At 37.6% G+C, this 22610-nt stretch overlaps 3 protein-coding genes across 8 annotated transcripts in view; 2 read left to right on the plus strand and 1 right to left on the minus strand.

Annotated features, from left to right (window-relative positions):
* The window catches only part of cracd (capping protein inhibiting regulator of actin dynamics), a 31383-nt gene extending 23782 nt beyond the window's left edge, over window positions 1–7601 (plus strand). For 4 of the 5 annotated variants that reach the window (XM_065257046.2, XM_065257043.2, XM_065257047.2 and 1 more), the window contains 7 exons: window positions 303–432; window positions 1598–1759; window positions 2052–2258; window positions 2368–4744; window positions 4908–5092; window positions 5290–5449; window positions 5675–7601. In XM_065257046.2, the coding sequence (XP_065113118.1) occupies window positions 303–432; window positions 1598–1759; window positions 2052–2258; window positions 2368–4744; window positions 4908–5092; window positions 5290–5449; window positions 5675–5835 (3382 nt within the window). In that variant the 3' untranslated portion in view covers window positions 5836–7601. Of the gene's footprint in view, window positions 1–302; window positions 433–1597; window positions 1760–2051; window positions 2259–2367; window positions 4745–4907; window positions 5093–5289; window positions 5450–5532; window positions 5573–5674 lie in introns of all 5 variants that reach the window. The other variant, XM_073811426.1, reaches the window with a different exon arrangement.
* A 95-nt stretch (window positions 7602–7696) lies between these two features.
* On the minus strand, window positions 7697–16942 carry aasdh (aminoadipate-semialdehyde dehydrogenase). Of its 2 annotated transcripts, XM_065257048.2 has the most exons (14): window positions 16624–16942; window positions 16415–16535; window positions 15918–16186; window positions 15628–15820; window positions 15219–15460; window positions 14786–14889; window positions 13817–13989; window positions 13415–13727; window positions 12003–12121; window positions 11063–11894; window positions 10748–10911; window positions 10314–10439; window positions 10027–10158; window positions 7697–8146 (listed from the first exon to the last, which is right to left on the minus strand). In XM_065257048.2, the coding sequence occupies exons 1-14, from the start codon at window positions 16854–16856 to the stop codon at window positions 7697–7699; spliced, it is 3471 nt and encodes a 1156-aa protein (XP_065113120.1). In that variant the 5' UTR covers window positions 16857–16942. The 2 variants fall into 2 exon arrangements, with proteins under 2 accessions (XP_065113120.1, XP_065113121.1); XM_065257049.2 differs by lacking the exon at window positions 10314–10439.
* Window positions 16943–17007: 65 nt separating this feature from the next.
* On the plus strand, window positions 17008–22487 carry LOC135738876 (uncharacterized). Its single transcript, XM_065257054.2, has 10 exons — window positions 17008–17213; window positions 17311–17377; window positions 17477–17529; window positions 17899–17929; window positions 18025–18050; window positions 18158–18227; window positions 18447–20086; window positions 20175–20199; window positions 20284–20335; window positions 22222–22487. The coding sequence occupies exons 1-10, from the start codon at window positions 17130–17132 to the stop codon at window positions 22259–22261; spliced, it is 2088 nt and encodes a 695-aa protein (XP_065113126.1). The 5' UTR covers window positions 17008–17129; the 3' UTR covers window positions 22262–22487.
* Window positions 22488–22610: the final 123 nt, after the last annotated feature.

The raw sequence follows: 22610 nt of genomic DNA on the forward strand, positions 1-22610 counted from the left end.
CATCCATGTCTTTATGGACCTTGCTTTGTGCACTGATGCACAGTCAGGTTGGAACAGGAAGGGGCCATCTGCAAACTGTTCCCACAAAGTTGGGAGCATGAAATTGTCCAAAATGTCTTGGTATGATGAAGCATTAAGAGTTCCTTTCACTGGAAGTGATTGGAACACCTGAATTTAACGATTTGGAGGGGTGTCCCAAAACTTTTGTCAATATAGTGTAGTGTCCTTGGCGCAGCACCTTTTGGGTTAATACATTTGTTGAAATGATGTAATTAACAGAATGTTTATATTTGTATTAACAGTGAGGTAAACACCCTGGAGTCTCGAGCTTTTTCACACGAGAGTGTATTTATCCCTGAGGATTCAGAGAACGCATATCCAGGGCAGACAATGTCCCAGGAGAACGTTTCAGACAAAGTCAAGAACATTCAGGTGAGTATAATTAAAGCATGTTTGATTTTACATTTATATATTATCAAACCGTGCACTATAATTTACAATTCTAATTTCACACAGTCTAAAAAGACTAAATCTTGATTTATAAGATAAAATCATACTTGATTAGTATATTGGACCCTTTAAAAGCCAGTTGCGCTTGTGCCATGCTGATTCCCTATTTAGAGGCGTAATTTGTAAACTGAAAAACTAAGTGGAGGGAGAAGACCACCAGTTTAAGATTGATGTTAAAAAATTGAGTTGTTTTCATTTGTATTGAAATTGTTATTGTTTTTTATTTAAACCTTTAAAAGTCGTTTTCTTTCAGTCATGGAAGTAAAATAAGCAGGCTTTTAATTGCTGTATATGTATGAATAGCCTACATGATCAGTGTAATCTCAAAGAAAAATTTACAAATATGCAAGAAAAGATTTGAACTCTAAAAATACTTTATTTGTAAAAAACAGGAGATAAAGAATTTACAAACGTGTGCAGAGCCGAAACGTTTCAGCACTCGTACAGCGCTGTGAGAAAAGCATTAAAAAAGGTTCTAATCTCACAATATCCAAAGTCATACACAAAATACACAAAAATCATATACAATGAATCTGTGGGGTAGCATATAAAAACATTTAATAATAGATGCAATATTTGCATTTTTTTAAAGCAAAACATTTAATTACCAAAGCAGCTCTTTATATCTTTTAACGTCTCGTAATCGGTCCTCCTTTATGTCAAAGAGACACAATCATAATCCTTTAATTTTTCACATTTAAAGCGTTTGTGTGCTTCTGCACATCCATGTGTGTGTTAAGCAAAGGGGCATTGTCGTCCCGTTTATAGGCACATAATACTCATGCGCTCTTTAAATAAAAAAACATCAGGTGTTAGTTGGTCAATGGCGTAGTCTATTTTAGTTACCTCAAAATAGCAACGCGCCAACAATGCGCCTGAACACACCTCGTTTTCAGACCAGAACGCCCATGGGCGCAAAATTGGGTTCAAATGCATTCGTTATTTAAACAATGTGGCGCTAAATGTGAAAATGATATTTGCACCGGGTTCAAACTAGCAAATGACACTTGCGTTGCGTATTGCGCTGGGTGTATAATAGGGCCCATAGTTTGGCTCATTACTGTTCTCTTCATGCATTTGTTGACAGAAACAAATAGGACACAATATCAAGTTTGGTCAGAGACCCCCTTCACATAGAAAGAGTGAGGGAGATGAAGGTAGCTCAGATGAGGAAGATGTACCACAGAATCCACTGAGAGTTCTTGCTCAGGTGGAGACTGAGCCACCTGAAACCGAAGCCGAAGAAAAGGTAAATTGTTTGAAATTTGCTCTTTACCCAAAGTCATATGGTCCCGCTTTGTTAATTATAGCTTAAATAATAGATTATATAATGTTTAGAACAACAGCATAATCATCTGTTTAAAAAACAGTACGTTTGTTTGAGCCCATAACAGTGGCATTACAAGCACCAACTGTACTACAGACAATTGAAATATACTATTTGACTTATTTTACTGAGCTAATTTCCATATGTATATAACTTGGGTTGCTGTTCTACCATTGTCAGTCTCAACAAACAATTGTTTTTTCTTTATAATTAGGCTATCAGCCATGATATTGGCCCACACAGAACTCCAGTCAAATCCCCCCGTACTAAGCGCCCACCTCCCCCTGGTACAATTGAGTCTATTAATCTAGACGCTGTACCTCAGTTTGTCCCACGCTTGGACAACACTGCTGCCAAACACAAACTATCAGTCAAACCGAAGAACCAGAGGGTGTCTCGCAAACACAGAAGATCGACACAGGTAAATGGAAGGGTGATCTTCAAGGAACAGGGGGTATTTTGATAGCTTTGACATGAAAATATGTTTAAGGAAATAACATCTTTTGCTTTTTTATTTTAATACAATTCAGGATTTTCATGAAGTGGATCTCTCTGAAGTGCAAGAGGAAACAGAAACACAAAAACATGAAGAAGTATTTGATGTGTCAGGAGAAGACTATAACATTATCCACGGAAGCAAAGAAGATTATGAGCCTACTGAGAAATCCATAAGGAAGCGACTTCATGAGGAGGAGCTAGAGCGTCTTGAACTTCAGAAAAGGGAAGAAGAGGAAGAGAGAAAGAAGAAAGAACAATTGAGAAAAATCGAGGAGCAGAGATTGGAAGAAGAGAAGCGCCACAAACAAGAACAAATGCAAAAGGAGGAAGAGGAGAGGAAAGAAAGAGAAGAAAAGGAGACGAAAGCAAGGGAAGAGGAAGAAAAGAGGAAAGCAGAGGAAAGGCTAAGAATAAGACAGCAGGAAGAAAGAAAGAGGCAAGAGGAAGAGGAAAGGATTAGAAAACAAGAAGCGGAAAAGATAAAGAAAGAAGAGGAGGAAAGAACAAGAGCGGAGGAAGAAAGAAGACAGCAAGAAATCAAGGCACAGCAACTTCGTCTAGAAGAGGAAAGAGAAAGGGAGCAGGAGGAGAGGAGGAGGAAGGAGGAGGTGGCAGAGAAACTTAGAATTCAGGAGTTAGAGGAGAAACAACAGAGAGAAGAAGAGGAACGGCTTCATAAGGAAGAAAGATGTCGACAAGAAAAAGAGGCTGAAGAAGACAAAAAGAGGGAGGAGAAGGAAATAAAGAAACATCAAAAAGAAGAGAAAGCAGCCGAGGCACAGACTAAAGCCACTGACCCAGAGTGGAAAAGAAAGGCAGAGGAACTGCGATGGAGAGAGATGGAGGAAAGACAGAGACCCTTCACTTTCAAGGTGTCCTCAGGAGAGAAACAAATACTCTTCCAGAAAGTCAACCTCACCCCTGTTACTCCAGCAACTGGCCAACATAGTGAGACAACAGCTGAAACCAGTGAGGGAGCCAAAGTCTCTTCTCCAGGATACACTGAATCACCAACTCTGTCTTCATCTCTTTATGTCCCTCACACTGCTATTCTTGTGACAGGAGCCCAGCTTTGTGGAACTGCAGTCAATCTTGATCAGATCAAGGATACAGCCTGCAAATCCCTTCTTGGTCTTTCTGAGGCGAAAAAAGCAACAGGCACTCCACCAACCAAGAGCAAAACATCTCCAGATCGTCAATCTGGAAAAACCAAATCTTTATTCGAGTCTTCCTTATCTGCAGACCAATCCAGTGCTGCTGTACTGGCAGAATGGGCAAGTATCCGATCCAAAATATTAAAAGGTGCTGAAGAGGGAAATTATCCAGATCAGAGTCGAAAGCAATCCCAGAGCAGACCAATAAGTGAGGATCTAAATACAGTGCCATTCTCTCATACCAGCCTCAGAAAGACAATGTCAGCCAGTGCTAAGTTTTCCATTACCCCAGCTAGAAAGAAATTTGCTGATTCTAACAGGAGCTCAGAGGTTTTCAGTCCGGAAGAGAAGGAAAGTGGGAAAATAGAATCAGTATCTGCAGAAACTCCTCCTGTTCAAAAGGCAGAGTGGCCTTCTTTAGGGACCAAGAACCAGGGCAAGGGAAGCAAGGTCACCCGCATAGCAGATAATGCTGAAGAATGTATGTTTGCCAAAGACCTCCCCTCCTTTCTAGTTCCCAGTCCATCACGTGACTCTTCTAAATCACAAAGATTTGAAACTGGGTCCCCAAGTCAGTCAGAATCAGAAGAATCAGATGCAAAGGATAAAGGGGATCAGAAAGATCAGGGTGTTGATGAGCGGCCATCGCCTTTTGGAATCAAGTTGAGAAGGACCAACTACTCTCTTCGATTTCATAATGAACAATCTGCAGAGAAGAGGAAGAAAAGGTACAGTGCAGGTGACAGTTTTGAAGGTGTCCCAGTACCTTTAACATCCACTGATCAAGACTCTGACACTTCTACACTTTCTGAAAGGTCAAGCCCTGCTACTTCACAACCAGAGACTTCTGGGATCCAAACTACTTCCGCACCCAGTAAAGAATCACGAATCAAGTTTGGCAGAAATACTCTTCCTTCAACACGAAATGAAGTGGATAACTTTGTCCCCAAGCCTATACTTTACCAAAAACCAGCTACCTCCCCCCAACCCTCTGAAGCCGCCACACCTCCACCCTCTCCATTTTTAAAACCTGGCAAGCGCACTTCAGGGGATATGGTTTCCCAAACAAAAGAGGAGATAAAACAGGTAGTTACTGAGCAAAGCAGTGACCACAAGGATGATACTTCAGCATCTGTATCATCTCAGAGACATGGACCAGGAGAGGATGAGCTTAAAGAGAAGAAGTCCTTTTTTCCATCTATCAGCATCCCATGGAGAGAAAAGACAGATCGCAGGACTGAACTCATTAAAAGAGGTTTGAAATAATCTAGCATTATAGAGCTATAACTATAAGAGTCATAGGTCTGCAACCTATGCATGTCATCATTTTTGAAGAAATGTAAAATTGAAGTTTGAAACAACTCTATAAAACCATCCTTTCTGTTAAATTGACACTCTACATTCTTTTTCCTTCATAGAAAAACCCTCTTTGCAGGCCAGGCACTCCCTTGACAGCACACGGACACATGAGAAGGAGACAGGACCATTGTGGATCACTCTGGCACTGCAAAAACAGAAAGGCTTCAGGGAACAACAACAGAGCCGAGAGGAAAGAAAGAGCCAGAGAGAAGCTAAGCTGGCTGAGAAACTGGCTAAGGAAAGCGTATGTATACATCATTTACATGTATTATTTTAGCAGAAGCTTTTATCCAAAGTGACTTAACAACAAAGGGAGGAAGAATAATGCCTAGCTGCCTAGCTTTGACATATTGCAAATAAAACTACACATAAGTTACATAAATTCTACCTCCACCCTACTGTAACTGAAGAAAAAACAAAAACGTTGTTTATGTCTAATAGGCTGGAACCGTTAGTCCGACAGAGGATAAAGGAAATGAAAATTCCAGCCACCCAAAGCCTCAAACAGCACTTGAACATAAGAGACCAGACACACTCCTGACCCGCTTTGAACGTCGTGACAACTTGAAGAAAGCCAATACCTTGCCCAGTTCAGTCACAGGTGAGGATCACTATTTGATCATGTTTGCCATAATGTTTTGATGCTTTTCATACACCTACTCCTAGCTGCTTTCATAATTGCAGCTCTCATAAAGTCACCCCCAGGTCTGCTTGAGACAGAAAAGTAAGCTTTTCTAACTGTACATGTTGGTTTACAGTGACTATGATTGAAAGCTCATTCCAACAATGTGGGGAACTACTCCAGATAAATTCTTTATTTTCACAGTTGAAATAACAGACCCGACACCCTCTCCACCTGCGACCAAGGATGTGACAAAGCGCTTCCCTCCTGGGGACACTACCCAGGTTTCCACCGAGCCTGCCTGGCTCGCCCTAGCCAAGCGTAAGGCCAAAGCCTGGAGCGACTGCCCACAGATCATCAAGTGATCCAATACCTTTGACCCAGTAAAACACAAACAAGTCTCATTTTCTTCATGCACATCAGTTAGGTCACTGAACCACAGCTCACCTCCAGTGACAAATGGCAACACTGAAACTTTTGACCTTAATATTTCAAACAATCAGGCATTTTCTAATAATTGGTGTTTAAGTTCAAATGTATTGCCATGATGACAAAAGATTGTGCCTACATACAGATTCGTTGTGAATTCTGTTAGATGGATCAGAGAACTAATGGTGAAACGCATCTCCATCTCCAAAAGCCAACTATTATTCCTTTTGGTTTTCAAAAATGTTTTCATGTTCTGTCCATCAACAGTACATTCAATCCTTTCTGTCACAGCCAATTAAATACAATTACAGCCCCTCATATCTTAAAAAAAGGTGCTCATGGAAAGCCTGTTAACAGAACTCATCAGTGTGTATATATACACAATGCATGTCAAGCTCTTGATCCTAGATATTATTAAAACACTATGTAGTTCATATTCAATACAATTTAAACATTATTAAACAATAAAACAAGACAGTATGTTGTTCCACTGGTGGCAGTTCTGGGAAGCAATTCAAGGGCTAATAATAACAACAACGACAACACAGTTGGTATAACCTTGACAAAAACACATTCTTCACCCCCACGAGCATGTACATCCAAACAACAGTTTTGTATCATTTTTTAAGTACGGCCATCCTTTCTCATCATGTATTTACTTAAAACCGCCGACATCACTACACTTTGTTGATGGACAGATGTGGTCTATTTTTTCTTAATTTATTATATTTGATAAAGTACAAAGATCTTCACTGTGTCCGTGACAACTGTGAGTACTGTCATTTTAACTATTGCTAAAAATCATTATGATAAGAACATGTCAACACTGTTTACTCATGTAATTAACTAACACTGAATTTTCCTCTAGGCTACAAAATTTCGCGACACTATAGTATTATATGCACTTGAGCCGTGCTGATCTACTCTTGCAGTGTCTATAGCCGCCTGTTTCTGTAAAATTGGTTGCCTGGGATCACCAATTGTCTGCTTGCTGTAACATAAACAATGCTGTCCTGGCGTAGCGTGTGCTAGCATCTCTTTTACCGCTATTTAGCAAACCTGTGACACGGCTAAGTGATGTGAGATCAGTGTTTCAAAAGCAACATATGGGGGGTTCAGAACAAGAGATCTAGCCAATGAGAGTGTTTAAACTTACAATAGAATGGGTAAATGGACTAATAATGGACACCACCTCTATATATCCTTGAACAAGGCAGCTAACCTTAGATTGCTCCAGAGGGATTTTCTTGTAGGTGAAGCTATACCTAAAAATGTACTGTATGTTGTTTTGGATAAAAAGTATGTGGAAATGATAAAATGGAAGCTTTGATCTCTCAGCAGAGCCACTGACCCCACTATCAAATGTAATGTTGTATGTATGTAATGTATGTATGTATGTATAGAGGTGAAATGAAATGGACTGTATTTCTATGGAGATCTCCTGAACGGCAGTCGCATCACTTTGTTTTTACATTGGTCGTGTGCAGTAGTGTAGCGTAAACAGTGTTGTATGTGATATGACAATTGCACTTTTTGTTCTACTTTAGAAATATTCATTAAAAGAAAGTGACGCAAATGTTATGAAACATGTAGAGAAAATTAAAGATGTTTGCGAACCTTGGAAATTGATATACTGATTTTATTTTATTCAAAAGTGCTGGTTTATTAGTTAGCATTCAGCATAGTGTGCCATTATAGCAGGATTGCTATACATAAACCCAATAACTTTAGTATCTTTCTTTATGAGTTACTCATTGCTAAAAACAATAAAGTATACGTATCTAGGATTAAAATCCATCAGTGTTTGGTTAGTTCCAGACAGTAAACATAATCATTACGACATCCAACAACTAAGGTTTGCCCCCATACAACGGGAGAAGAGAAAAGTTCCCCAGGCAAGGACAAGGATGCCTTTAATGTTCCTCTTTCTCCATCTAAAATCCACACCGTACCATCTGTTGAGCACACAGCTACTAATGCTCTAAAACCCCATGGAGTGCCATCAAACACAAATGGAGTAGAGAATACTTTGCCTGTGGTTTGAAACTTCCATAGTAAAGATCCATTAATGGCATTTAAACAGTATACATGCCCATCATGTGACCCACATGTGACCATTTGAGAGGCTGATGATGTAGATGTGCACCTGCTGGAAGTCTTAGACACAACCTGATAGTTGGTTAGTGATGCCAAGGAAGAAACGCAGGGCGATGAGAAGACTGGTCCTTCAGTGGAGAAGTCCCAGATCTGCGAAATAACAGAACATGTATTAAAAACACTATGGGTTAAGAAATGCTATCAAAATTAAGTGTTGGTGTTCTTATTACCATCTCTAAAGAATTAAAAGTGTATGAGATTAAATGCTTAAAAAAACAACAACTACAAATCCACCATAGATTTAAGTTAACTTAATGGAAACTGAATGCACAATAAATACACAATCTAGAACACGAAAGCTTTGTTTTTGTTTTTATATAGGACTTACTGCCCCTGATGAAAAAGTAGATTTCCATAACGTACTTAAAGTGCTCTATTTTTGCACAGTAATTTTGTACTTAATATTCTAAAAATTCTTCTTTGGTACTTTTTAAAATAACCTTAAGAACATCTAAGGGCCCTATTTTAACAATCTAAGCGCATTGTCTAAAGCGCACAGCGCAACGTCTAAATGGGCGTGTCCGAATCCACTTGCTAATTTAACGATGGAAAAATGGTTTGTGCGTTGAGCTCATGGTCGAAAAGGGTTGGTCCTTTTTTTTTTATAAGAAATGAGAGTATTTTGGGGCATAACGTGCAATAAACCAATGACAGTCTCAGCTCTCATGCCCTTTAAAAGCCAGTCTAATCCCTATTTAGATGACGGACTTTGTAAACTGAAAAACTAAGCGGAGGAAGAAGATCCCCAGTTTAAGATTAATGTTAAATAATTGTGTGGTTTTTCACTTGTATTGAAATTGTTATTTTTTATTAAAACCCGTTTTCTTTTAGTCATGGAAGTAAAAAAGCAGGCTTTTAATTGCTTTAAATGTTTGGCTATCCAATATCATCAAAAAATAATTTACAAGTATGTAAGAAAAGGTTTGTACTGTAAAAATACTTTGTACTTGTAACAAACAGGAGATAAAGAATTTACAAACCGCTCTCCGCACCTTTCAGCACTTGGACAGCGTCAGTTTTTTTTAAGCATTACTTAAAAAATTTTTTTATCTCATCATATCCACAGGTACAGAGTCATCATATACAATAAATCCGCAAGGTAGCATTAAAAACAAATTTAAAAACAGATGCATTTGTTTAAAGCAAAGCATTTATTTACTTACCAGGCTGCAGGTGAAGCAGCTCTTTGTGCCTTTTAACGTCTCATAATCGGTCCTCATTTATGTCCAGGAGACTCAATAATAATCTTTTACATTCAATCCTTTAATCTTTCATATTTAAAAGCATTTTTGTGCTGCTGCACATTCATGTATGTGTTAAGCAAACCTGCGTTGTCGTTCCATTTATAGGCGCATATTACTAACACGCTATTTAAAACAAAACACATAATGCGCCACTGACTTTAGACTTTTGACCAAGTTTTTGTTGGTAAATGGCGTAGTCTATTTTAGTTGCCTCAAAATAGCAATGCGCCAACAATGCGCCTGAACACACCTCGTTTTTACATCAGAACGCCCATGGGCGCAAAAATGGGCGCAAATGCATTTGCTATTTAAACAACATGGCGCTAAACGTGAAAATTACATTGCACAGGGTGGAAACTAGCAAAAGACACTTGCATTGCGCTGCATTGCGCCGGGTGTAAGATAGATGTGAAATATGAACTAAAATATGCTTAAATGCATTTAAAAAATGTATTTAGTAACCACTTTGTATGAAAGATAGGTTCAAGTTTACTAGAATTGGTAACTAAATACATATTTTTAATACGGAGATATTATGTTAAAAGCCCATTTTAGTTCATATTTATGGTGTCTCAAAATAGCACAAATAAGTACACTTAGATGTTCTTCAGAAGTACTAAAGAAGAATTTTCATTTTGGGGTGAACTATCCCTTTAAATAATAAATAAATAAAGTCATTTTGATAAACTTTTATTTTCTTAAAGTTAATGTTATTTTTACACTAACCTTATCTCCCGAATGACTTACTCCAAATATATGACCATTTACTGAACCAATAAAGACACAGGAATCAGAGCAGTACGGAGATGAGAAAAACGGACCGCCACTGGAATATGTCCACAAGACTACTCCAATGTCCTGTATAGACAAATAACAAATACGTTTTATTCTTCTGTTTCCTTCATTAAACATTTGTGTAAACCTTACCAATTTAATCGGATGTTTCAGAATTGAATGCTTAACACTGATATGATTTATCTGTTGACTCTAGTAAAGACAGATCATCTACTTACTGGATTAAGACAGTGAAGATCACCTCCCAGTGTACTACAGTATAACTGTCTAGGAGACAGGTGTACACAAGGGGATGAAAACACTGCGCCGCCACCACAATAATGCTGCCATGTACAAGATTTAGCCTGGGACAAACATAGGCATAGACTTTAACTTCAACTTTCTACACTCTACTGTACACCCTGTAAGAAAATATGTGACCCTGTCTCTGAAAACCCAGCTAAATCTTATTTTATTTTGATTTACTGTTTTTCACATGTAAAGAACATTCCGTGTAAAATGTAATCTTGATGTCTTTAAGATTGAATTAAAGTGATTAGATGATGGGACTTTAGCCAGGGTCACATTAAAAAAAGACAGTAAAGATAATTTAATATTTCTTAGGACCACACAAATATATACAAACAATGTTTGGATGTCTGCAGAATCTTACCAGTGGATCTAATGCATACACGTATCCATCATGAGACCCTGCAAAGACCAGCCCAGTTTTAGGGTCCACAGTAGGAGAACTTTTCACCATGTCTCCCGTCTCAAATGTCCACAAAGTATCTCCACAGGCAACATCCAAAAAATAAACTTGTTTGTCATAGCAACCTGAGACAAAACAATTAAACACTGTTTACATATAGAATCAATCTGAATGTATATACATTTAGCCTTCCAAGCATGCATAGTTAGTAGAAGAACCTTATGGTTAGTTCACTCTGATTAAATGAAAAAATGTTCTTTGAGGTTGGGTACTGACCTACTGCCAAAAGGGTCCCACATTTTGAAATGGCAGCTGAGGACTCCAACCGATCTCCTAGGATACGTTCCCAGATGACTTCTCCGTTGGTCAGGTTAAGAGCCTGAAGTCTGTGCGAATGAGACCCAATGAACACTGTGGTTCTTTCAGGAGTCACCAGTAACACTGGAGAAGCATCTACACATCTGCCGGTGTCTGAGCTCCAGAGGACCCTGAGGCCAAGTGGAAGAACATCTGAAGAACCTTCACCTCTCTCTGTTTCAGTAACTTGACCCCTGCGAACTTCTTCTGCGACCTCTTCAATGGCAGAATTATGTTGAGATTTATTACAAAGTTCATTTGATGCATCAATTATTAAATCTGCATTATTGTCCAAAGTAGTACTCTGCACTATAATCTCGCTCTTTTCTGTGCCTATTGTGTCTGAAAAGCAGTCTTTTTGAAAACAACCCCAATCGATAACATCACCAGCCCGCCTTACAACTACAAATCCAATAGTCCTTACAGAATCAGATGGACTTATTAGGCTGTCTGTGACTCTTACTGTACTCATATGCTTGTGCTGTCTTTTGGGTGAAACTTCAGAGCTGGAATCATCATGCATTCTCTTTTTCGACGGTTGGGTTATGTTATTATCCATGTGTGTCACTATAAGGTTAAGGACATCTACGAAAGAGCCATCTAATATGACCTCCAGCAGGCCAACAGGGGTTGTCCCCATGGCAACAGTGATCTCATCATACAGGCGAAGGGTCTGAAGGGAATCTCCTCCACTTAACATAAAGTGTGCATCTTCCTCAACCACCACATCACTGGCAAGGCCAAGACACTCCTATACAGATAGACAAACACATGGTAGAAAATTTCTTTAGCAACCAGCAGGTAATATGGGTTTAACAATCAATGCAAGTCATGCAAAAAACGTAAATGATATTTATACCTTCCATAGAGTCTGTAATTTCCGTCTCATAGTTTCAGTGTTTACATGTTTAGTTTGTTTATTCGTGTGTTGTCCTTGTGTCTGAAACATCTTCATCAACTCATCTATTGATACTTTACCTAAAAATACATGCAGGAAGATATTTTTAACTCACTGCCCACCAACCATTTTTTGAAAAGTTGCCCGCCAGCATTTTTTGTGATTTTCACAAAAGTTTCACAAAATGCCTTCCAGGTAAATTTTCTTCAAAAAATATATTAATATACAAATATATCAAATGAAAGAACAGTCCCTCAGACAATAGACAAACAAACAAACGTTTCATCCTATCTATATTTTTTCTCTGCTTAAAAAATCTTAAATATGGGTATATTTCTTAAAAAAAAAAAAAAATTGTTGCAAAAAGCTGAAATAATTACATTTTTGTGAAGGTATTTTGTTAGAAATCAGATTCAGAGTGATTATCAAAACATACACAGAGTTTAAAATTAGTAAATAATGTTTTTGCTTCAGTTTTTTCATAAATTGTGTAAGCGGATAATCGCAGTATTGCAGATTAAGTTAAAATTTTTCAGAAACAGGTTTTTATGCAAATGTTTTCTCTTAATTGACAAAAGTTAACAGTTTTCCTCGCGAAAGGTCTTCATTGGTTAAAAATATATTTCAAATCAAATCAGTTTAATGTTCCTTAACTTACTTATTAGGCAAATAGCATTGTAATAAGCGGGCTAATGCAGGGCTCCAGGCTAATTTTTTTACTAGGAGCACAGTGGCCCCCAACTGAAAATTTTAAGGGTGCAACCAAAAAAATTAGGGGCACACACCGTAAATCAACATGCTAACCAAATAATCACATTTCTACAAATTTCCACTGTATAACTTAATACATACTTTGATGATAGATGCAGAAAGTACAATGTGCTGTTTCAAATTGTCACATCAGAAAAAAGGTCAAATTTACTGGTCGCACATGTGCGACTGGATGTAAAATTCAGTGGCACACTCTCAAATTTTGGTGTCAGTCTGGAGCCCTGCTAATGTGAATAATGTACAGGCAATATTATATTATATTTCTTCGATAAAAACCGGCTGCCTATACATTATCCCTTACTTACGGTATTGACGTTGTTTTGATATAGTGCAGCCCTACATCTGAACTAATTAGATTCACTTACTAGAAATATTCATCATTTTAAGGAATAGTTCATAAAGAAAAATAAGTGCTGCATTTGCAACTGCTGTAGCAGCAGATACTCCAAAAAATGTGAGAATAGCTCTGACATTTTCACAAATATTTTGTCCTCTACTGAAGAGAATATTCAAACAGATTTTAACCACCATAATGACAGAACGTTTTGTTCAATTTTAAGTTGAAAACCCCCTTAAATCTTGAATAGATTGTGCTCACTTGCCATGAGATGTAAGTGGAAGTGCAGGAATAAACAATAATGTGTCTGGAATGCTGTGACTGTCCAATAGCTGTGACAACCTTTGACGAATCTCCCCTTCAATAACTCTGACCTCCGCGTCCGTGCAGTTTCTTGTGACATCATCTGCAGCAGCAAGATCTTTCAAGGACTCTTTGGAGTGTTCGCTATGAACTTCAGAGGAGGAAGATGAAGGGGCTCTTAGGTGACCTGATGCAAGCACTATAAATGCCATCAGCCTGCTATCCTCACTTAAACTCACGGCACATGCCTCTACCTGGGGTAAATTCTCAATGGTCTGGGAACAGAAAGAAATAAAAGATGCCATGTTACTCACTCCTTTTCAATAATCTCACGTTTTGTTAGAGATACCTGTATAGTGCTTACCTGCTGCAGGGCATCTAGATGTACCCGTTGACCGAAGCGTTTCACCAGCCGATCCTTACGGCCTAGGAAATACAAATGGGAATTGCGCACCTGCACCCAGTCACCAGTTGCACGCATGGTTCCACTGATCATATTTTCCTCGTCGTCTATCAGACACACTCTCTCTTGACCACCTAGAAAATAGAAAAACACACAGTGTCTGCAAAAACTAACAGAACTACAAAGAAAGATGTACATAATGTGCAAATTTTATTTTAAAATGTAATGTAAAATATTTGCAAAAATTGACTTTCTTACTTATTATTTTTGTCTTGTTTTCAGTAGAAATATCTAAAAATTCTTAAATCAAGATGTATTTTCTTAATGAGCAAAATGACCTAAGAATATCTAGTCTAGTTTTTATACAAAAAACATACAATTTAAGTAAATTCGTGCAAAAATATCTGCCAATGGGATGAAAAAATTTAGCTTGAATTAAGTGTTTGAGAAAAAAAGAAAACTTATTTCAAGATTTTTTTCTCACCCCGTTGGCAGATATTTTTTCTTGTTTTAAGCACAAATTCACTTGAATTGTATATTTTTTGTCTATAAACAAGAATTTTTTCTTAGGTCATTTTGCTCATCAAGAAAATACATCTTGATTTAAGAATTTTTTGATATTTCTACTGAAAATAAGAAAAATAGTAAGTAAGAAAGTCATTTTTTGCAGTGTAAGAGAATTACTAAAACGTCACTTGATCTGAAGTAAAATTTGTTTAATCTACAGAATCCAACAAAAAAAATAAAGTCCTTTATTTTTCGAGTGACTTGTGGTCCTGTAGCTTAATTGATAAAGCACTGTGTTTGGTTTGATTCCTATGGAACAAGCATACAGAAAAATTTATAGATTGTATGCACTATAAGTCATTTTAGCATATGCCAAATGCATGCATGTAATGCAAATTCAATTTTCCGATCATTGTACCTTACCAATAAACAGTTGGCCTTCTCCATCAATTATGAGACATCCTGTCTCATCTCTCACTTCCATTATAGTATCCAGCATCGGCTCCCCAAGGGGCACTGATTCATTACTATCATGCAAGAAATATGATATGTAAAATACTATTATTTTAAATGATGATTAGCATTATGTCAGTATTTCTGTTACTTTTGATAAAAATATTCTCCATAGACAACTGGCACTATTTATAAGATGGTTTCTGGTGACAGATCAATATTCCCAAGCCATATAAAACATTTTTTTAATTAAAGATTCATCAAAGGCCACAGGAGAGAATCGCTGTTGGTGCAATTGTTTTTAGGGTAACTTCTAAAATATTTAAAATCAGACTGCTTTATATTTCACAATGAAAACATGGTAAAAAATTGTCAATATATGGTTAAGTTGGACTCCACTTACATGTCATCCTCACATAGGAGTTTGTCTGGGACTCTGTACCAGCTTGCCCAGCAAGAGACTTCTGTAGTGCCATAAAGATTACAGATGTCCGTGTTATTGTCTTTCTGTCTCCAGCTCTGTAAAAGAGTTAGAGATGGGCATGGCTCTCCTCCAAACGCCAACAGCCTCAAGGATGAGTTTGCACTGAGCACCTCCTCTTGCAGGACACGCCTTCCAAACCGCCTCACCAGAGTGGGAGTGGCCTGGAAGAGAGAGAGAGAGAGAGAGAGAGAGAGAGAGAGAGAGAAGTTTAGGAACTGAAGAGCGAAATGCAATATTAAGTGATGTGAAATTTTACTAAATTTTTGGTGCAAGTAAATAAATAAAGTTATCAAATTTGACTAGAATATTTGATTGTAAATTCCCTAGCCTGTAAAACTGTTGTCCCATTTCGTTTAAACAGCACATGTGCAAGTCTTCGTGGCATCTTTTTGATAGCAGATGGGACAATTAGGAGACAAGCTCCAGAGGACAGGGCCAAAAACATCTCTACCACAGATGGGTCAAAGGTTAAAGGAGAAGAAAGGAACACAACATCTTCTGCAGTCATCTTAAATACAGATCTGTAAAGAAATCATTTCACAATACATTTCAAAAGTTTTACATAAACTACATTTAAAGTAATATATTATTTAAAGGAGTTTGTTTATTTCTACATACCTTAGATGTATTATATTAGGCACAATACATTTGTGTGGGACCTTCACTGTCTTTGGTAGACCTGTTGTTCCAGATGTGTGCAATATGTAAGCCAATGGCTCCCTCTGGTGGAAATGTTTGGCAATAGCTGAGGTGGCTAGATACTCTTCTGTCTCAGGTTGAATACTTGCATCCGGCTCTCTCTTTAACTTCATCAAAGTTAGCTTATGTGAGGACAATGTTGCACATAGTGTCAGTGATAGCAGGTTGGAAAAAGCTGTCTGGAATTGCTGTTGGTTAGAAAACCTATAATCAGTATAATACATCTTATTTTTCTGAAATTGTATTTTACTGCTGCTGAATGCCTGATCCTTACAATGTCATATTTTGTACATGACAAGTAAACGTGAATATAATGCAACATAAAATAAGTCTATAAAATTAAACAACAATGGATATTTTATAATATCATATTTTCTATTTAGCCAAAGGAAAACAGTTTACTGTACTAAACGCACGTGAAGTAGATGACTCTGTATCAAGCAGTAGTCCAAACTGCACTTGTTAATCATTCTTAAGATGCACAGAGGAGGTGAAGCAGGATCCAAAGGAACATATGCAGCAGGAAACTGCAGAACACTGTTCAGAGACGAAACCATTTCAATTATTTGCATTGGACACTACAAAAAATTAAGTCTACTTCATAGAAGACTATAATAGATCGCACCCCATAATCCAGACAGGAAGGAAGATATCAGCATGACAGAATAATCCTATAGCAGCATTGTTTGTCTGGATAAAGATGCGCAATTGTTCGGTTAATTCATTTGAAAGAGCAATAAACTCATCATATGTCAAAGAGACACGCGACGCAATGCTGCTGTCAAACGTGACAGCGATGTTATCACCGCGCGAGAGCGCTGCCTCGTGCACCAGTTCATGAAGGAACTTCGCTGCCATTATTTGAGGGAATTATTTTATAAAAACATAAATTAGTAAAATACACTGTACATCTCAGATGCATATTCCAGTGCGTCTCATGTCATTACGTGCGCTCCATGAATGTCGCGTTAAAATGACGTTACAGGTCTGCGAGAAGAAACGCCCAATCACAGCTCGAGATTTTCTGCGGTGAAATTTGAAAATTTCGTGAAGCCGCTAACTGGGTGCAGACGATATATTTGTATGTTTGTGAAGTTAAATTAAGTTCTAATTTATTTTATTACATTCAACATGTCTGCAAAGCATTTCTATGCAGATCAATTCAGGAAAAATGACGATGTGTTTAGAAGCACGATGGAGTCTATTTTTAAGAAGGTTAGTGCTGCTCTTAAACAAAAGATAACATGCGGCAAAACTTTTCAGTATTATGTGCGTCAAATACTAACGGAGCATGTTTATTTTTTCCTTCAAGTATTCAAATCTAAATGATCCTGGGATAGACGTCTGTCTGAAAACAATGACCTGCATGTCTGAAAAGGGTAAGTTAAGCTAAAATGTCGATCTGCTTGCAAAGTGGTCGCCCAGTAAAAAAAAAACTTTCTGATTTGTGTTTTGGTATGTGTATTAAACATCTACAGGCTCTGTGCCCATTGACAGTGCAGAGGGAGAACGAGAGTTGGAAACATTAAAGGTGAGATGCTATATCACATATTTTTAAATGAGAAAATCAGGACATAATGTTTAAAATAGCCTTAAGTATTAGTCCTTTACATGATTGCTAAATTAGTGACAGAAGAGTCATCAACTGTTAAAGGGATAGTTTACCCCAAAAATGAAATTTCTCTCATCATTTTCTCACTCTGGTGTTGTTACAAACCTGCATACATTTCTTTGTTCTTCATGAACATGAAGGAATATATTTTGAGGAATGTTTGTAACCAAACCGATCATGAGCCCCATTCACTTCCATAGTAGGAAAAAGAATACCATGGAAGTGATTGGGGCTCATGAATGGTTTGGTTATATTTATCTACCCACATAATATTTTTTATTCTTGCAGATTCAAGTAAATACAAACCATTCAATCAGGGGTAAGAAACAAGTCACTGTATTTTTACATTCTTAATGGTGTGCATTTTTATTTATGTTTAATATTACTTTCCTCTGGTGTGGTTTTTTTTTTTAGAGTTTGAGGACCAGGAAAATGAGGAGGTAGTTACTAAATTAGACAATATATTATTTTTGTGATTTATTCTGTTCAACCCAGAATACATAATACATATTATTCAGGTGTATTATTTTATTTATTTTTTCACCAGATGGATTGGTCAGAGATCACTGAGGATAACCTTACCTACTCTGATCAGAAGGAAAACATTGAAAGTCTGTGTAAGTATTGGTTGTACAATGGAAATCACTATGCTTCATAGCAATAACTTCACCGGGAATATTTAGGGTTTACTAATAACCCTACTGCAACTAAACAATTCAGTGTTGGTGTTAATGAGTATTTACATTTCAAGTAAAAAAACAGAATACAACATTAATTCTAAGGTAATAGTAGATATCAAGAATTAAGCAAGAACTTTCATCCATTTGTTTTTTAAGGGCATGGTGGTGATTCATTCCAGCATTCAATGAATGGGATAAATTCATCTCATGACAGTCTATGGGGGGTGACCGATCAGCCTGAGGAAGAGGATGAAGAATTGGAGAAAACATTGAGCAGTCATGGCAGTACACTACTTGATGTCTATCCGAGCATGGTAAATCAGATCGGTGAAGCTTACCGGCGTCAGCGGGTGACGGATAGGGCAAGGGCCGTGCTGCAGAAGTACCGTCGCAAACAGTGGCATTCTGGGGTGTCAAATCCTCGCAGCACTTCCTTGAGAAACATGACTCTAAACAAGAGATCTCCTTTAGAGAGCTCATTTACCAAGCAAAGTCCAGGTCAACAAAACATTAGCAACTGTACCAAGGGCAGTAGCAAATTTGAGAACTTGTTAAATGATAAACTGAAGCCTTCACCCCTTAAAAATGCATCATATGAAGCCAGTGCCTGTTTTTACTCACCTAGAAGGAACATTGCTAATGTGAGCGGGATTTCACATGAGTCACCATGGACTGAACTGCATTTTGAGAAGACGGTAAAGCAAAGTCCCGCCCGTGTGATTGACTTGTCCACACCTCCTCACTCCGTTTCCCCCTCCCTAAGTGATCAGTCTCCTGATCTGAACCAAACTTATGATGTTGGACCAACTGTTTTGTCAACTTCTTGTGCTGTTCCAGCCTCATTGGTCTCCACCTGTCCACAACCAGTGTGGCAGTCACCAGGCAGAACAGCTAAAAGTTTGTCTCTTGTTGAAAAGAGAAAAAGGTCCATCACACCGCAGCCCTGCGATCAGCTGTCATCCAATGTCTCATTGAACAGAGACTGCTTCAGGGACCGTCTGCATTTTCCTGTCTCCTCCCCACTACGTGGTCTCAGTTATTTATCTCCAAGTAAGAGGAGCAACTTCACGTCTATGTCAACGCTGAACTTTGAAAGACAACAATCAAAGTCAACGGCAATACACAGTCCGGTGCAAAAGTCTCCTCTGCGCTGTCAAGCTCATTCAGAGAGCCAAAGATCTCCTTATGGCAAGAAAGAGGTGGTGATGTCATCACCTCGACATTCCCTTTACCACCAAAGTTTTTCCACAGCTGAGAAGCTAGACAGTCCTAGAATGTCCAAAAATCAACATTCTCATTCAGCTTCCAAATCCGCTTACTTGGTAAAGCATGACTCATACGGTCGACCCCAGATCGACGCTGAGTTCAGAAAGCTGTATCATCACTTCATCTGTCATGGGATGTCTTCACCATGCCCTTCCTCCCACTGTCACCTGTGTGAGAAGACGTCCCAAAACCCTGGCTTTTCCTCTTCCAACATGTCCGCTCTTGCACTTACACCCCTGAGGACCTCCCTCAAGAAACGTCGTCGTCAGCCTGAAGTGGAAGAGTCGCTTCGATTTAAACGCTTCAGAGAGAGTTGTTCTCCCATTAAACATTTCCAACGTTTGCAACATCAGCTGAAAGACGGATACACGACCTCTCCTTTGCCAGAAGCAAGTGAAGATAAGCATACGTGGGAAAGGGCCATCTTGCTACAGTGCCCCAGTCCCAGGTTCCTAAGACGTACAGGAAACCTCAGAAGAATCAGAGAGTCGAAATTAGCTATGCAAATGAACCAAAATGCCTCGTCTTGGGTAAGAGCATTAAATAAATTTGGCTATTGTATACATGTTTGGTTTCATTTGAATAATAAGGCAAACTGTTTGTTTTCTACATTTGCAGAGAGATGGAGTCCACATGGTGAAAGGTTTGTAGCCCAGTGTTTGGTCACATAATCATAGTACTTTTGATGATGTTATAAAATGCTAAAGTCTCTAATGTCTTTGAACAGCTGAGTCATCACTGAGATCTTTTAATCAGGATATGACTCCACTCACTCCGAGGTAATTCCAGCACTTACATGCAAGAAACAATACATTTCTAAAAAGCAAAATAAAAAATATGTAATTTACTCACCCTCGTGTTGTTACAAACTTGTATAAATGTTTTTGTTTGGCTGAACACAAAGGAAGATATTTTGAGCAATGTTAGTAAGCAAACCGTTTTTAGGACCATTTAATTCCATAGCAATGGGGCTTCTGTTTCCTGCTTCATTACAAATATCTTCCTTTGTGTTCAGCAGAACAAAGTAATTTATACAGGTTTGGAACAACGTGAGGGTAAATGATGACAGAATTTGCATTTTTGGGTGAACTATCCTTTTAATGCAAATAAAATAAATAGATCTTTTCTCAAAACTAACTACAGGTTTTCTTGTTCATTTTTAAAGGAGAACACCACTTTTTTTTTCAATATTTTACTATGTTCTTACCTCAACTTAGATGAATGAATACATACCTATCTTTCATCAATGCGAGCACTTTTAATCTTTGTACAGCGCTTGGTGAATGTGTTAGCATTTAGCCTAGCCCCATTAATTCCTTTGGTTCCAAACAAAGTTTAATCTGTGCCACCATACTTACTCGTGTAACTACCTACTCATGTAACAGTCTTTAAATAAGGAAAACATGGAAGTGTTTGGTGACTTCTAAATTCATCCCTGTTTGGATCCTAAGGAATGAATGGGGCTAGGCTAAATGCTAACACATTCACGAGACGAAGTACAAAGATTAAAAGTGAACGCATTGAAAAAAGATAGGTATGTATAAATTTGTCTAAGTTGAGGTAGAACATAGTAAAATATTGAAAAACGATGGCGTTTCCCTTTAATTACTTTTAACAAACTGGTCTCAATGTCAATGTTAGTTTTCCTAGTTACGTAGGTCTCTTTTCAGAGTAGCCACATGTACGATAATTACAATCATAAGGGGTGGTTTCACAGACAAGGCATAATTCTAGTCCTAGTCTAAAATGCATGTTTGTATTATCTGAAGTAAAAACCGCTTGCGCAGATCTTAAAATACATCAGTGCCATTGTCTGCAAGGTATGTTTGTAAAAAAAAAACTGATAAATCTTCTAATAAAACCAAAGGCCTAGTCCTGGCTTAATCAAAAGTGTCCAGTATATTTTGGTTTAATAATATGGAACCTTGCACACTTTTTTGTTTCTTTGACTTTTTAGGGCAGTTACCCAGATAGGGTTTAGGCCTAGTCCTAGACTAAAATATGTGTTTGAGGTTTCTTAACTGAAAACAGCTTGCACTGACATATCCTAAAGAGGTAGTTTACCCCAAAAAATTTTTTGTAATTTTCTCACTCTCATGTTGTTACAAACCTGTATAAATTTCTTTGTTCTGATGGACATAACAGAAGATATTTTGAGAAATGTTTGCAACCAAAGTGATCATGAGCCCCATTCACTTCCATAGTAGGATAAAATAATACTATAGAAATGAATGGTGCTCACGAACGGTTTGGTTGCAAACATTTCTCAAATTATCTTTCGTGTACATCAGAACAAAGAAATGTATACATGTTTGTAAAAACATGATAGTGAGTAATTGACAGAATTTATATTTTTTGTGTAAACTATCCATTAAAAATATATCGGTACCATAGTTTTGTCTTGAGATGCACACCAGTAAAAAAAAATGCTTAATGTCCTGTCTTAATTTAAACACTTTCTGGGAAACTACCTTATAGATATTTTATATAATCCAAAATGAGTAAGAATCTTTTATATTATCCAAAGTAAGTAATACATTTTTAAGTGTGTCTTAAGCATCTAATTAAAGTTAAGGCATATTATATGTAGACTTGTGCGTTTGTATTCACAGAATGATTGGATAACAATTGTGTTTAAGACTAAAATATTATTTGTGTCCTTCAGTCTTTCAAGGAGACGACTTCAGTATGGTCTTCTGCAGTGATTGAGTTTCTCCTGTGCATACTCCACAATTTGGGAGTCTTTACACAGACTGATATTGTTAATGCTTCAAGTTCATTCAAGAGAAAATACAAAGAATGACATCAAGACAATAAACAGTTTGATATTAAACTAAGTTTTTAAATCTTGCTTTAAATATGTATGTGTAAATGAATCTGTTTCAATGAATATTCTTTGCTTTGTGTGTAATTTCCGTCACTACACCCCGGTTTTTATGTTATTTTAACAGAACCCATGTGTTTTTTACACCATATTTCAATCAAAAGTGAAATTATATATGTATTAACCACTTGTTTGTACATAAGATATTGTTCAAACAAAACTAATAAACA

The sequence above is a fragment of the Paramisgurnus dabryanus genome, chromosome 12 (genome assembly GCF_030506205.2).
Source record: "Paramisgurnus dabryanus chromosome 12, PD_genome_1.1, whole genome shotgun sequence".
Taxonomy (NCBI): Eukaryota; Metazoa; Chordata; class Actinopteri; order Cypriniformes; family Cobitidae; genus Paramisgurnus; species Paramisgurnus dabryanus.

Bases quoted from the DNA above. Each gene is read 5' to 3' on its own strand.
- LOC135738876 (XM_065257054.2), top strand. From the start codon at position 17,130: ATGTCTGCAAAGCATTTCTATGCAGATCAATTCAGGAAAAATGACGAT. The intron at 18,051-18,157 runs GTAGTTACTAAA...TTTTTTCACCAG, and splicing joins AGGACCAGGAAAATGAGGAG to ATGGATTGGTCAGAGATCAC. The intron at 20,200-20,283 runs GTTTGTAGCCCA...GTCTTTGAACAG, and splicing joins TGGAGTCCACATGGTGAAAG to CTGAGTCATCACTGAGATCT.
- aasdh (XM_065257048.2), bottom strand. From the start codon at position 16,856: ATGGCAGCGAAGTTCCTTCATGAACTGGTGCACGAGGCAGCGCTCTCG. The intron at 15,461-15,627 runs GCTAGGGAATTT...TCTCTCTTCCAG, and splicing joins ATGGGACAACAGTTTTACAG to GCCACTCCCACTCTGGTGAG. The intron at 13,990-14,785 runs GTAAGGTACAAT...TCTATTTTCTAG, and splicing joins AGAAGGCCAACTGTTTATTG to GTGGTCAAGAGAGAGTGTGT.